At 45.5% G+C, this 14,183-nt stretch overlaps 1 protein-coding gene across 2 annotated transcripts in view; it reads left to right on the forward strand.

Annotated features, from left to right (window-relative positions):
- The first annotated feature begins 1,585 nt into the window (after positions 1 to 1,585).
- Positions 1,586 to 14,183, forward strand: part of m1ap (meiosis 1 associated protein) — a 62,306-nt gene continuing 49,708 nt past the window's right edge. For both annotated transcript variants that reach the window (XM_031791733.1, XM_031791734.1), the window contains exons 1-5: positions 1,586 to 1,784; positions 5,286 to 5,567; positions 5,831 to 6,022; positions 11,760 to 11,877; positions 12,203 to 12,268. In XM_031791733.1, the coding sequence (XP_031647593.1) occupies positions 5,313 to 5,567; positions 5,831 to 6,022; positions 11,760 to 11,877; positions 12,203 to 12,268 (631 nt within the window). In that variant the 5' untranslated portion in view covers positions 1,586 to 1,784; positions 5,286 to 5,312. The remainder of the gene's footprint in view (positions 1,785 to 5,285; positions 5,568 to 5,830; positions 6,023 to 11,759; positions 11,878 to 12,202; positions 12,269 to 14,183) is intronic.

The raw sequence follows: 14,183 nt of genomic DNA on the forward strand, positions 1-14,183 counted from the left end.
TCAAGCTGCTCTCAGCAACGTTAATCCACACACACACACACACACACACACACACACACACACACACACACACACACACACACACACACACACACACACACACACACACACACACACACACACACACACACACACACACACACACACACACACACACACACACACACTGAGCCTACCGAATCAGGAATTCTGCTGAGACAAATTCGTCAGAGTGATTCTGTTAGGATCAAAGAGGATGTTCATTTAGTACACACACACACACACACACACACACACTTCTTATCTCCAGCAAACAGATGTGCATGCTACATGTCTCTCGGAGTCATTCTGTATGTGTGTGTGTGTGTGTCAGCTCTCATTTCACACTACCCAGCATTCATCTAAGCCTCTTACCAAACTTGTGCAACACTTAATCTTGTACACTTGAACATATCCCAAGTTATGAAGGAGGGAAAACATGTGGGAAAACTAACTGAATATATTATATTTCACGCATAAATGGCTGCCTTTCATCCAATCAGTAGTCTTGTCTGTGTGTGTGTGTGTCTGTGTGTGTGTGTGTGTGTGTGTGTGTGTGTGTGTGTGTGTGTGTGTGTGTGTGTGTGTGTGTATGTGTGTGTGTGTGTGTGTGTGTGTGTGTGTGTGTGTGTGTTTAGAGGGCCTTTATGATTGGGAATAGAACTTGAAGGGTTAAATCTGAAGGATTTCTTGTCTGAGTCCCAAATGGAACCCAATCCCCTATAGTGCACTACTTTTGATGACTAATCGAGGGTTCTACCTGGAACCCAAAAGGGTTCTCCAATGTGGATAGAGCACTATGGGCCCTGGTCAACAGTAGTGCACTATATAGGGAATAGGGTGCTATATGCGACACAGACCTTTTTAGATTTTGAGTTTTCCAGGCCTTGAAATAAAACATTATTATTTCCCTAAACTATTCATTCATTCCCTCAGATGCTGCCATCATTTCCGTGTCTTATTTCCATTTACTTCAAGGTAAAGTGGCTGAATGGAGAGATGGGCGGGAGGGGGGGGGGGGGGGGGGGGGGGGGCATACCGAAAGGGTGGAAGGAGTGGGATGGAGAGAGGATGAATGGAGAGACAGGGATGAAAAGAGAGGCGGGAGGAATGGAGCGAAAGGGATGAAGAGAAATGGAGAGTGAGGGGGAGGAATGGAGAGAGAAAGAGAGAGGGAAGCTTGGGGAAGTTTTGTGCCATAAGCTTATAGTCAATTTATGTCATGCAGATATAATTCTAGGCCTACCTGTGACAAGAAATTGGTAGAGAGAGTAGCAGATCTGTCCCCATCTTTCCCTCTCCCCATGGCCTGCTAAAGTGGATTTGAACTTCAGTTACGGATGACTGGGAGAGAAAACCGTTTTATTGGAAAAGGGTTCTCCAGTTACACCTTCATCCAATCAGACTACTGACTAGTTTTAATGACAAGATAAACAGTATAGTAAAAACACACACATTTAGACTCAATTGTAATGCTATTTATGACTAATGGTTTATAATAATGAATGACATATATTTGGTATCCCGCCGTGACCTTTCAGTTCAGCGTGCCTCCTGCCCGCGCGCAGCTGCCTTGGCGGGAGAGCGCGAGACGTGACGTCACGTATACTTTTCAAACAATCTGAAAATAACCTCGTTATTTTAAATTAAAATTGTATTTATTTTTTTTACAGCTAAAACTAATGTGTCTTTTGGCTAAATAACCAGAACATACACCAGGACAGGAAATTCAATAAGAAACACGAAAAGAAAAGTACATTTCAGAGGTAAGATAAATTTGTTAACAAGTACCTAGCTAGCTATCTAGCTAAAGCTAGCTAATGAGACTGACTTGCATGTTCTCCAACGAATGTTACATTTTGTTTGGTGGGGAAAACGCTACTATGAGCTGGCTAGTAGTCTGGCGGTAGACAGTGGCCCCCAAAAGTAGTTTATTTCGTATTTCTGGACAGATAACACCGTTCTTCAGCACTCTAGCAACAGCATGACTTTGTTAAGAGTTATATGGATTCCAGTCACAAACAGATCAGAGATCTTGGCCGAGTTCAGCAGGACGTTTTTATGAACGTTCATATAGAAATAGGCTACGTAGAATAATGAATCACATCAGCTCTATTAATTTCATGACATTTATATCTGCAACGTTTTGACAACTGAAGGTGGCCCTGGGGTGTAGTGGAGCTCAGCGTTACTCCCTCATCTTGACCTGGCTGTTATCTCCTAATTACAGGCCTACATCCTTCCATACCAGGCCGTTTCTATTAGCATAGCTAGCTTGCTAAATGCTTATAACAGTCTATAAGGATTTTAGTTGCGGGGGCGGCAAGGGTTTTGATGGTGTGTGTAACAGCGCCCGTTTTTATCAGTCTCTTCCCTCCTAAATCTTGTCTTTTGCCCTTGGATCATACTACTCATCTAATGACGCACCAATTGATATTACCAGGCTGTGTGTGTGCCTGCATGTTGCGTGCAAGCGAGAGAGAGAGACATACACACACACACACACACACACACACACACACTGTACACACACAATGTGTCCTTTTGTCATCACGCCAGTCTTGTTGACTAGAAACGTCTGCCTGAAGGCACAGTGAGAGAGAGAGGATCCTTCCGTAACATGGGTATATAGAACAGGACAGATAGAACACAGAGTTCCGTTGTGAATGGAGATGGTTCTATTGATGATTCTGAAGGGTTCTGTCCCAAATGGCACCCTAATTCCCTATATAGTGCACAACTTTTAACCAGGCTGCCATTTGGAATGAAAGCATAGATAACAGAATGTTCTGATCTGGCCCTATTTAAACCTCTCTGATTCTAGCTATCTCTCTATCAGACCTCAGTGTCACATAACGGTCTTGTGTTTCATCTCAAATGGCACCCTATTCCCTATTTAGTGCACTTCTTTTGACCAGCCATAAGAGTCTTGTTCATTGTTGTTTGGTCACAGCTGTGAGCTAAATGAGAATCCAATAAGGGATAAGTTGTGTGCCTCTTGTGATAATCATCTAAGGATGCTAGCTCTTCCTCCTCTTTGCTCCTCTTTTCCAGCTCAAAATTTTAAGGATTTGTTCAGGTGTGTGTGTGTGTGTGTGTGTGTGTGTGTGTGTGTGTGTGTGTGTGTGTGTGTGTGTGTGTGTGTGTGTGTGTGTGTGTGTGTGTGTGTGTGTGTGTGTGTGTGTGTGTGTGAGAGGACTTGACTCACTGTTATTTCACCATCACTTTGACTAAGCATCATCTGTTTCGTGATTGATGGATCGACTGACTGTTGAAAACTCCCTATATGTCTCAATTACTTCACCCCCCCCCCCTCCGTCCGTCCTCCTGTTCTTGCTCCATCAAATGACAAACCATAGTAACTCTAGTGTGATGAAGACAGTCAGGGGGTAATTCATGTTGTCATAATGGCGGGGTTCCCCCTTCATAATGACATGGGTGAGATAGGCTACTCTCATTAACTGACTGGAGCTCTCGGGCATGAGGGGACTTTCCCCAGGCTCACCAAACTGTAACATCCTTTTCATGATGAATGACTGCTCTCCTTCGTGTACACTACCATTCAAAAGTTTGGGGTCACTTAGAAATGTCCTTGTTTTCCATGAAAACATACATGAAAATTAGTTGCAAAATAAATAGGAAATATAGTTGACAAGGTTATAAATATATATATTTTTTATTGAAGTAATAATTGTGACCTTCAAACTTTGCTTTCGTCAAAGAATCCTCCATTTGCAGCAATTACAGTCTTGCAGACCTTTGGTATTCTAGTTGTGAATTTGTTGAGGTAATCTGAAGAGATTTCACCCCATGCTTCCTGAAGCACCTCCCACAAGTTGGATTGGCTTGATGGGCACTTCTTACGTACCATACGGTCAAGCTGCTCCCACAACAGCTCAATAGGGTTGAGATCCGGTGACTGTGCTGGCCACTCCGTTATAGACCGAATACCAGCTGACTGCTTCTTCCCTCAGTAGTTCTTGTATCGTTTGGAGCTGTGCTTTGGTTCATTGTCCTGTTGTAGGAGGAAATTGGCTCCAATTAAGCGCCATCCACAGGGTATGGCATGGCGTTGCAAAATGGAGTGATAGCCTTCCTTCTTCAAGATCCCTTTTACCCTGTACAAATCTCCCACTTTACCACCACCAAAGCACCCCCAGACCATCACATTTCCTCCACCATGCTTTACAGATGGCGTCAAGCACTCCTCCAGCATCTCATTTTTTCTGCGTCTCACGAATGTTCTTCTTTGTGATCCGAACACCTCAAACTTAGATTTGTCTGTCCATAAAAAAATTTCTCCAATCTTCCTCTGTCTAGTGTCTGTGTTTGTTTGCCCATCTTAATCTTTTATTTTTATTGTCCAGTCTGAGATATGGCTTTTTCTTTGCAACTCTGCCTAGAAGGCCAGCATCCCGGAGTCGCCTCTTCACTATTGACATCGAGACTGGTGTTTTGCGGGAACTATTTAATGAAGCTGCCAGTTGAGGGCTTATGAGGCATCTGTTTATCAAAATAGACACTCTAATGTACTTGTCCTCTTGCTCAGTTGTGCACCGGGGCCTCTCACTCCTCTTTCTATTCTGGTTAGAGCCAGTTTGCGCTGTTCTGTGAAGGGAGTAGTACATAGCGTTGTACGAGATTTCTTGGCAGTTTCTCGCATGGAACAGCCTTCATTTTTGAGAACAAGAATAGACTAACGAGTTTCAGAAGAACGTGCTTTGTTTCTGGCCATTTTGAGCTTGTAATCGAACCCACAAATGCTGATGCTCCAGATACTCAACTAGTCTAAAGAAGGACAGTTTTATTGCTTCTTTAATCAGGACAACAGTTTTCAGCTGTGCTAACATAATTGCAAAATGGATTTCTAATTATCAATTAGCCTTTTAAAATGATAAACTTGGATTAGCTAACACAATGTGTCATTGGAACACAGGAGTGATGGTTGCTGATAATGGGCCTCTGTACACCTATGTAGATATTCCATAAGAAATCTGCAGTTTACAGCTATAATAGTAATTTACAACATTAACACTGTCTACACTGTATTTCTGATCAATTTGATGTTATTTTAATGGACAAAAAATTTGCTAAGTGACCCCAAACTTTTCAACGGTAGTGTATATACCAAAGCAAGTGGCGGGGCAGACATTTCCCTTCAAAAAATGAATCCCAGATTGTAACTTTAAACAACAAATGATTTCATGTTTGTTTACTGTCTTCCTCTTGCTTCATCCTCGTGTTTCCTTTGCTATTGTTTTGTTTAGATCCCGATTACTGATTCCGTTGTTGCCATGGACGCAAGGAACCGCTCTGGCCCCCCCTCCTCCTCCTTCCAGGTGTGCCGCCCCTCCTTGTTCTCACGGCAACCGCCCCGTGTTCTGATCGTGGACGCGTCACCGCCCTGGTGGTCAGAGACTGGTACTACGCTGTGTGAGGCTTTGGATAACTTCCTGACTCTGGCCTGTAGTCTGGACGGACCCTGTAGACTGCCCCTGCTTAGCCTTTACGCTCTGAGTAGACAGCATGAATGTCTGCTGCCATTCGTGGTAAGAGGGAAGGAGGGAGAGAGAAGTGTGTTGTGTTATCTCTCTCTTTTCTCTCTCTCTTCTCTTTAAAAGATGCATGCCTGATGACTTATATGTGAGTCAGAATGTTGGCAAGGTAATGAAGTAAATAAATCATTGCGCTCTCTCTCTCTCTCTGTCTCTCTCTCTCTCTGTTTCTCTCTGTCTCTCTCTCTGTCTCTCTCTCTCTCTCTAACCCCCACATTATTCCTCTCCCCCTTCCTCCATCCCTCTCCCCACTCCAGCAGGTGAGGGGTAACCTGGCCCGACTGCGTTCCTGTGTGGAGGAGCTGAGGTCCATACCCGGAGAGGGGTGCGTCCGCGCACCTAGAGGGGAACTGCTCAAACAGGCTGTTTTGGACAGCCTGCAGCAGTTTAAACAGTACACGCGACACACTACCACTCCGAACCAGGCCAACAACAATGGATCTGTAGAGGTGAGTACTGAAACGAGAGCCTTTGATCCGTTGAATCAGGTCTGTTATAGCTGGGCTAGAACAAAAAACACGCACACCCTATTGGACCAGGTTTGGACCAGGATTGGACTAGGTTTGAACCAGGTTTGGACCAGGATTGGACTAGGTTTGAACCAGGTTTGGACCAGGATTGGACTAGGTTTGAACCAGGTTTGGACCAGGATTGGACTAGGTTTGAACCAAGTTTGAAGAACGCCTCACCTCACTGATGTGTTACAGATGATTTCATTTGGGTTACTGCTTGAAACTGGCTCCTCCTATTAGTTGTTGGGTCGCACAAGAAAACTATGAAAGGTCAAGGTTGCTAGGTCACCTGTTTATGGTAGTGTCAGGGCATTTTATGGCAGTGTCAGGGCATTTTATGGCAGTGTCAGGGCATTTTATGACAGTGTCAGGGCATTTTGTGGATCAAAAAGTGGCTGTGTAGGGCGTGGCTGAACATTTTAGAGTCCCCCATCTTGGCAGAGCAGATTTATCTTTGTGCATTTTTAAGCTAATTTCCTGCAATTCTATAAATTTCTCCATAAAGGTGAGAGAATTGACAGTTTTAAAGCTAATTTCCTGCAATTATATGCATTCTACCAACACATAATGCTGTGTTCTTTTGCTCAAACATAATAACAAAATCAATACTACTAAATTAATTGGTTTTGGAAATTTCAATTCTCTGCTTAATATCTAAATTTTTTTATATTTTGGTGATTGTTAATTCTCAAAGATTATATTTAAAAAAAGATATAGGTCCATTATCTTTCCTACATACGTTATATCCGGTGTTAGCCGTTCACGTTTATATTGAGTGTTTTTCCATCCCGAAGGATACAGTGCCTTGCGAAAGTATTCGGCCCCCTTGAACTTTGCGACCTTTTGCCACATTTCAGGCTTCAAACATAAAGATATAAAACTGTCTTTTTTCTGTGAAGAATCAACAACAAGTGGGACACAATCAAGAAGTGGAACGACATTTATTGGATATTTCAAACTTTTTTAACAAATCAAAAACTGAAAAATTGGGCGTGCAAAATTATTCAGCCCCTTTACTTTCAGTGCAGCAAACTCTCCAGAAGTTCAGTGAGGATCTCTGAATGATCCAATGTTGACCTAAATGACTAATGATGATAAATACAATCCACCTGTGTGTAATCAAGTCTCCGTATAAATGCACCTGCACTGTGATAGTCTCAGAGGTCCATTAAAAGCGCAGAGAGCATCATGAAGAACAAGGAACACACCAGGCAGGTCCGAGATACTGTTGTGAAGAAGTTTAAAGCCGGATTTGGATACAAAAAGATTTCCCAAGCTTTAAACATTCCAAGGAGCACTGTGCAAGCGATAATATTGAAATGGAAGGAGTATCAGACCACTGCAAATCTACCAAGACCTGGCCGTCCCTCTAAACTTTCAGCTCATACAAGGAGAAGACTGATCAGAGATGCAGCCAAGAGGCCCATGATCACTCTGGATGAACTGCAGAGATCTACAGCTGAGGTGGGAGACTCTGTCCATAGGACAACAATCAGTCGTATATTGCACAAATCTGGCCTTTATGGAAGAGTGGCAAGAAGAAAGACATTTCTTAAAGATATCCATAAAAAGTGTCGTTTAAAGTTTGCCACAAGCCACCTGGGAGACACACCAAACATGTGGAAGAAGGTGCTCTGGTCAGATGAAACCAAAATTTAACTTTTTGGCAACAATGCAAAACGTTTTGTTTGGCGTAAAAGCAACACAGCTCATCACCCAGAACATACCATCCCCACTGTCAAACATGGTGGTGGCAGCATCATGGTTTGGGCCTGCTTTTCTTCAGCAGGGACAGGGAAGATGGTTAAAATTGATGGGAAGATGGATGGAGCCAAATACAAGACCATTCTGGAAGAAAACCTGGTGGAGTCTGCAAAAGACCTGAGACTGGGACGGAGATTTGTCTTCCAACAAGACAATGATCCAAAACATAAAGCAAAATCTACAATGGAATGGTTCAAAAATAAACATATCCAGGTGTTAGAATGGCCAAGTCAAAGTCCAGACCTGAATCCAATCGAGAATCTGTGGAAAGAACTGAAAACTGCTGTTCACAAATGCTCTCCATCCAACCTCACTGAGCTCGAGCTGTTTTGCAAGGAGGAATGGGAAAAAATGTCAGTCTCTCGATGTGCAAAACTGATAGAGACATACCCCAAGCGACTTACAGCTGTACTTACAGCGATTTTAACGGCAGAAAAATCCCTGAGTGTAATGAATGCATTAGGACAACTAAAGGGTTATCCTATGTGTGCGATATTATATATATATATATATATATATATATAGAGAGAGAGAGAGATGGGCAGCCCTTTAGGTTTTTGAGCATTTCTCAGATTGTAGAAGCTCCGGTCAGAGCCATTAGCGTACTAGCTTCCGACCAGGAGCTGATATGAATGGACCCATTAGAACACAGAACACCATTAGAGAACACAGACACTAAACATATGGCTCTGTGTTCCATCTTAGCTCTGAAACAGACTTCCTATTTTGGCCTGTGTCCTGAATGGAATCCTATTCTCTAAATAGGCCTACAGTATATCCCTCATAGGGTTCTGGTCAACAGTAGTGTACTATAGAGGAAATGTGGTACTATTTGGGATGCATTCTCGACCAGCACTGATGTGCTTCTATACAGGAAGAGAAGAAACAGGAGAAGACAACCAAATGGCCATCTTCAGGGTTCTCCGTTTTTTATTTAACCCATATAATCCATATACAACAAGTCACCATAATTAATTACAGAGAGAAACGTGGCCTGAACAAATTTCTTTCTAGCCATAAGCGGGAAGCAAGCCTTATTACTAAAATTAAAAACCCAATTTAAGCTTTTATCACAGCTTTTATCCACGACGTGAACTTTAAAGGACAACTTGTCATCTAACCAAATACCTAGGTATTTCTGGTCAGATGTAGTGTAGTATTTAGGAATACGGGCTGTTAGGACCTGGATATTTACTAGGATTATATATTATTATTTTCTGGTCCCAGTAATGTGATTTTGTCATGTTTTTGTGATGAACTTATTACTACTGAAAGATGTTACTCAGGGTTGAATTTAATTCATTTATCAGTTTTTTTTTCTTTCTCTTCTGATCTGGTGTGTTAATGTGTCAGAAAGAGATTTTAGGACAAACCGGACAAAAAGGTGTAATCAGGAGTTTAATAAGGGCTTTATGTTTTTTTTTTCTCTCCATAAAGTAGGCCTACTGATTGTGATCTTCCATCATCAAGTCACAGACTGGCTGTCTACAAGAAGAAGCTCTCCGTTTCAGGCTGCTGAGGGGAGGACGGCTCATAATAATGGCTGGAACGGAGCGAATGGAATGTCAACGAACTGTGTTTGATACCGTTCCACTGATTCCGCTCCAGCCGTTACCACGAGCCCATTACAACACCAATCTCTTGTGCTCCATTTCTAGAAGCTAAAGGGAAAGAAACAAGGGCCCTGGCCATTTATCATCCTTGAGATGTTAATTTGGAGTCCATCTGTGTTAAATTGAATTGATTGGACATGATTTGGAAAGGCACACACCTGTCAATATAAGGTCCCACAGTTGACAGTGCATGTCAGAGCAAAAACCATGTCTGCACCATGTCTGTAGAGCTCTGAGACAGGATTGTTTTGGGGCACAGATCTGAAGGGTACCAAAAAGTGTCTGCAGCATTGAAGGTCCTCAAGAACAAAGTGGCCCCCATCATTCTTAAATGGAAGAAGTTTGGAACCACCAAGACTCTTCCTAGAGCTGGCCGCCCAGCCAAACTGAACAATCAGGGGAGAAGGGCCTTGGTCAGGGAGTTGACCAAGAACCCGATGGTCACTCTGACAGAGTTCCAGAGTTCCTTTGTGGAGATGGGAGAACCTTTCAGAAGGACAATCATCTCTACAGCACTCCACCAATCAGGCCTTTATGGTAGAGTGGCCAGATGGAAGCCACTCCTCAGTAAAAGGCACATGACAGCCCAAGGACTCTCAGACCATGAGAAACAAGATTCTCTGGTCTGATGAAACCAAGGACAACAACCCTAAGCACACAGCCAAGACAATGCAGGAGTGAATTTGGGACAAGTCTCTGAATGTCCTTGAGTGGCCCAGCCAGCGCCCGGACTTGAGCCCGATCGAACATCTCTGGAGAGACCTGAAAATAGCTGTGCAGTGCCGCTCCCCATCCAACCTGACAGACCTTGAGAGGATCTGCTGAGAAGAATGGGAGAAACTCCCCAAATACAGGTGTGCCAAGCTTGTAGCGTTATAGCCAAGAAGACTCAAGGCTGTAATCGCTGCCAAAGGTGCTTCAACAAATGACTAAAGGGTCTGAATACTTATGTAAATGTGATATTTCTTTTTTTTTATTGATTAACTTGCTAAAATTCTGAACCTGTTTTTGCTTTATCATTATGGAGTATTGTGATGTCATTATGGGTTATTGTGATGTCATTATGGGGTATTGTGATGTCATTATGGGTTATTGTGATGTCATTATGGGTTATTGTGATGTCATTATGGGTTATTGTGACGTCATTATGGGGTATTGTGTGGATTGATGAGGGAAAAAACTATTTAATCCATTTTAGAATAAAGCTATAACGTAAACAAAATGTGGAAAAAGTCAATGGGTCTGAATATTTTCAGAATGTCCCAAGGACACGTTGCTCTGTCTGGGGGATCTCCAGGTGTATTGTAGAAAGGTTGTAGATTAAATTAGACAGACGCGATCTCTCCATCAACCGACTTGTAGACAGACAGACACACTCTCCATCAACCGACTTGTAGTCAGTCAGACAGACACACACTCTCTCCATCAAGTCAGTCAGACAGACACACACTGCTCTCCATCAACCGACTTGTAGTCAGTCAGACAGACACACTCTCTCCATCAACCGACTTGTAGTCAGTCAGACAGACACCCTCTCTCCATCAACCAACTTGTAGTCAGTCAGACAGACACACACTCTCTCCATCAACCGACTTGTAGTCAGTCAGACAGACACACACTCTCTCCATCAACCGACTTGTAGTCAGTCAGACAGACACACACTCTCTCCATCAAACGACTTGTAGTCTTGACTCATTGAATGGGTGACTGACACGGAGTGGACAAAACATTAAGAACATCTTTATTGCGTTGTACCCCCCTCCCCTTTTGCCCTGAGAACAGCCTCAAGTCGTTGGGACATGGACTCTACAAGGTGTGGAGAGCGTTCCACAGGGATACTGGACCATGTTGACTCCAATGCTTCCCACAGTTGTATCAAGCTGGCTGGATGTCCTTTGGGTGGTGGACCTTTCTTGATACACACAGGAAACTGTTGAGCTTGAAAAACCCAGCAGTGTTGCAGTTCTTAACACCAGCTGGTGCGCCTGGCACCTACTGCCATATCCTGTTCAAACGCACTTCGTTCTCTTTGTCTTTCCCATTTTCCCAATGAATGGCACACAAACACAATCCATGTATCAATTGTCTGAAGGCTTAAACATCCTTCTTTAACCTGTCTCCTCCCCTTCATCTACACTGATTGAAGTGGATTTAACAAGTGACATCAATAAGGGTTCATAGCTTTCAACTGGATTCACCTGGACAGTCTGTCATGGAAAGAGCAGGTGTTCATAATGTTTTGCACACTAAGTGGTTTGATTGACGTATTGACTCATTGATCTCCCATTGGCTTCCAGGTAACTGTGGTGACGAGCCAGCCAGGGCGTGGCGTGGTGAGGCAGTTGGAGGCGGGCTTAAAGGACACTGACTTGGTGTCTCTACGACGCCTACTAGTGGTCCACGTCAGTACTGCAGGTAGGAGAGGCCTCTCTGTCTTTCTAGTGGGTGGAGCTGGGACGGACTTCTGTTCTACATGTCAGAGAAGTATTTTTTTGTTCTACTTAGCGTATTTCTATCTGAACGTAACAACATTGTTGCGTGCTGCTGAACATGCCTTGGGGAGGGGGAAGGGTTCAGCTGGTCCAGAGGTATTTGAACCAGTCCCTTTCGTAACTTCAATAATACTTCTGTACCATTGTGTGTATGTCTCTACCACCGATTGTTATTTGTTATCAGTATTAATATAAGTTAGTAGCTAGAAGTACATAATAATAATAATTAAACATAATATTTACTGCAGGGAGAGGGGAGACTGACTGCTGGGGGCAGGACACACCCTCACCTGAGACTGCAGAGGAGACTGAAGGTAGGAATACACACACACACACGCACGCACGCACGCACGCACACACACAGACTAGATACACCTTTATGCAGTGACGTACAAATACACACCTTAACTTAAAACAGAAACACTCTTCAGAACTCTTTAAATCTTTATGCTCTTTTCTCTGCTATGTTCAACACTCCCTCCTCTCTCCCTCATCTTCCCCTCCTCTCCCATCCTCTCTCCCTCCTCTCCCCTCCCCTCATCTTCCCCTCCTCTCTCCCTCATCTTCTCTCTCCTCCTCTCCCCTCCCCTCATCTTCCCCTCCTCTCTCCCTCCTCTTCCTCGCCTCTCTACCTCCTCGCTCTCTTCTCTCTGCCCTCTCATCCCCTCCTCTCTCCCCTCTCTCCGTCCTCTTCCTCGCCCCGCTCCTCCCCCTCTTTGCCCCCTCTTCCTCTCCTCTCTTCATCCTCTCTCCCTTCTCTTCCTCTCCTCCTCCTCTTTCCCTCCTCTGTTCCCCCCCTCTCTCCTCTCTGTCCCCTCTTTCCCTCCTCCCTTCATCCTCTCTGTCCCTCTCTACCTCCTTTCTCCCTCCTCTTTCCCTCCTCTGTTCCCCCCTCTCTCCTCTCTGTCCCCTCTTTCCCTCCTCTCTTCATCCTCTCTCTCTCCTCTCTGTCCCCTCTTTCCCTCCTCTCTTCAGCCTCTCTCTCTCCTCTCTGCCCCCTCTTTCCCTCCTCTTTCCCCCCTCTCTACCTCCTCTCTGCCCTCTCTTTCCCCCCTCTCTTCATCCTCTCTCCCTCCTCTCTGCCCCCTCTTTCCCTCCTCTTTCGCCCCTCTCTGCCCTCTCTTTCCCCCCTCTGTCCCCCCTCTCTACCTCCTTTCTCCCTCCTCTCTTTCTCTCCTCTATCCCCCCTCTCTACCTCCTCTCTGCCCCCTCTCTCCCTCCTCTGTCCCCCTCTCTACCTCCTTTCTCCCTCCTCTCTGCCCTCTCTTTCCCTCCTCTATCCCCCCTCTCTACCTCCTCTCTGCCCTCTCTTTCCCCCCTCTGTCCCCCTCTCTACCTCCTTTCTCCCTCCTCTCTGCCCTCTCTTTCCCTCCTCTGTCCCCCCTCTCTCCCTCCTCTATCCCCCCTCTCTACCTCCTCTCTGCCCTCTCTTTCCCCCCTCTGTCCCCCCTCTCTACCTCCTTTTTCCTCCTCTCTGCCCTCTCTTTCCCTCCTCTGTCCCCCCTCTCTCCCTCCTCTATCCCCCTCTCTACCTCCTCTCTGCCCTCTCTTTCCCTCCTCTGTCCCCCCTCTCTCCCCCCTCTCTCCCTCCTCTGTCCCCCCTCTCTCCCTCCTCTGTTCCTCCTCTCTCCCTCCTCTGTCCCCCCTCTCTCCCTCCTCTCTGCCCCCTCTCTCCCTCCTCTGTCCCCCCTCTCTACCCTCCTTTCTCCCTCCTCTCTGCCCTCTCTTTCCCTCCTCTATCCCCCCCTCTCTACCTCCTCTCTGCCCTCTCTTTCCCCCCTCTGTCCCCCCCTCTCTACCTTCTTTCTCCCTCCTCTCTCTGCCCTCTCTTTCCCTCCTCTGTCCCCCCCCTCTCTCCCTCCTCTATCCCCCTCTCTACCTTCCTCATCTGCCCTCTCTTTCCCCACTCTGATCCCCCCTCTCTACCTCCTTTCTCCCTCCTCTCTGCCCTCCTCTTTCCCCTCCTCTGGTCCCCCCTCTCTCCCTCCTCCTATTCCCCCTGACTCTAACCTCACTCTCTGCCCTCTCTTTCCCTCCTCTGTCCCCCTCTCCCCCCTCTCTCCCTCCTCTGTCCTCCTACTCTCCCTCCTCTGTCCCCCCTCTCTCCCTCCTCTGTACACCCCTCTCTCCCTCCTCTGTCCCCCCCTCTCTCCCTCCTCTGTCCCCCCATCTGTCCCTCCTCTCGTCCCCTATCTCCCTCCCTCTGTCCCCCCTCTCTCCCTCCTCTGT

This window comes from Oncorhynchus kisutch, linkage group LG16, assembly GCF_002021735.2.
Source record: "Oncorhynchus kisutch isolate 150728-3 linkage group LG16, Okis_V2, whole genome shotgun sequence".
Taxonomy (NCBI): Eukaryota; Metazoa; Chordata; class Actinopteri; order Salmoniformes; family Salmonidae; genus Oncorhynchus; species Oncorhynchus kisutch.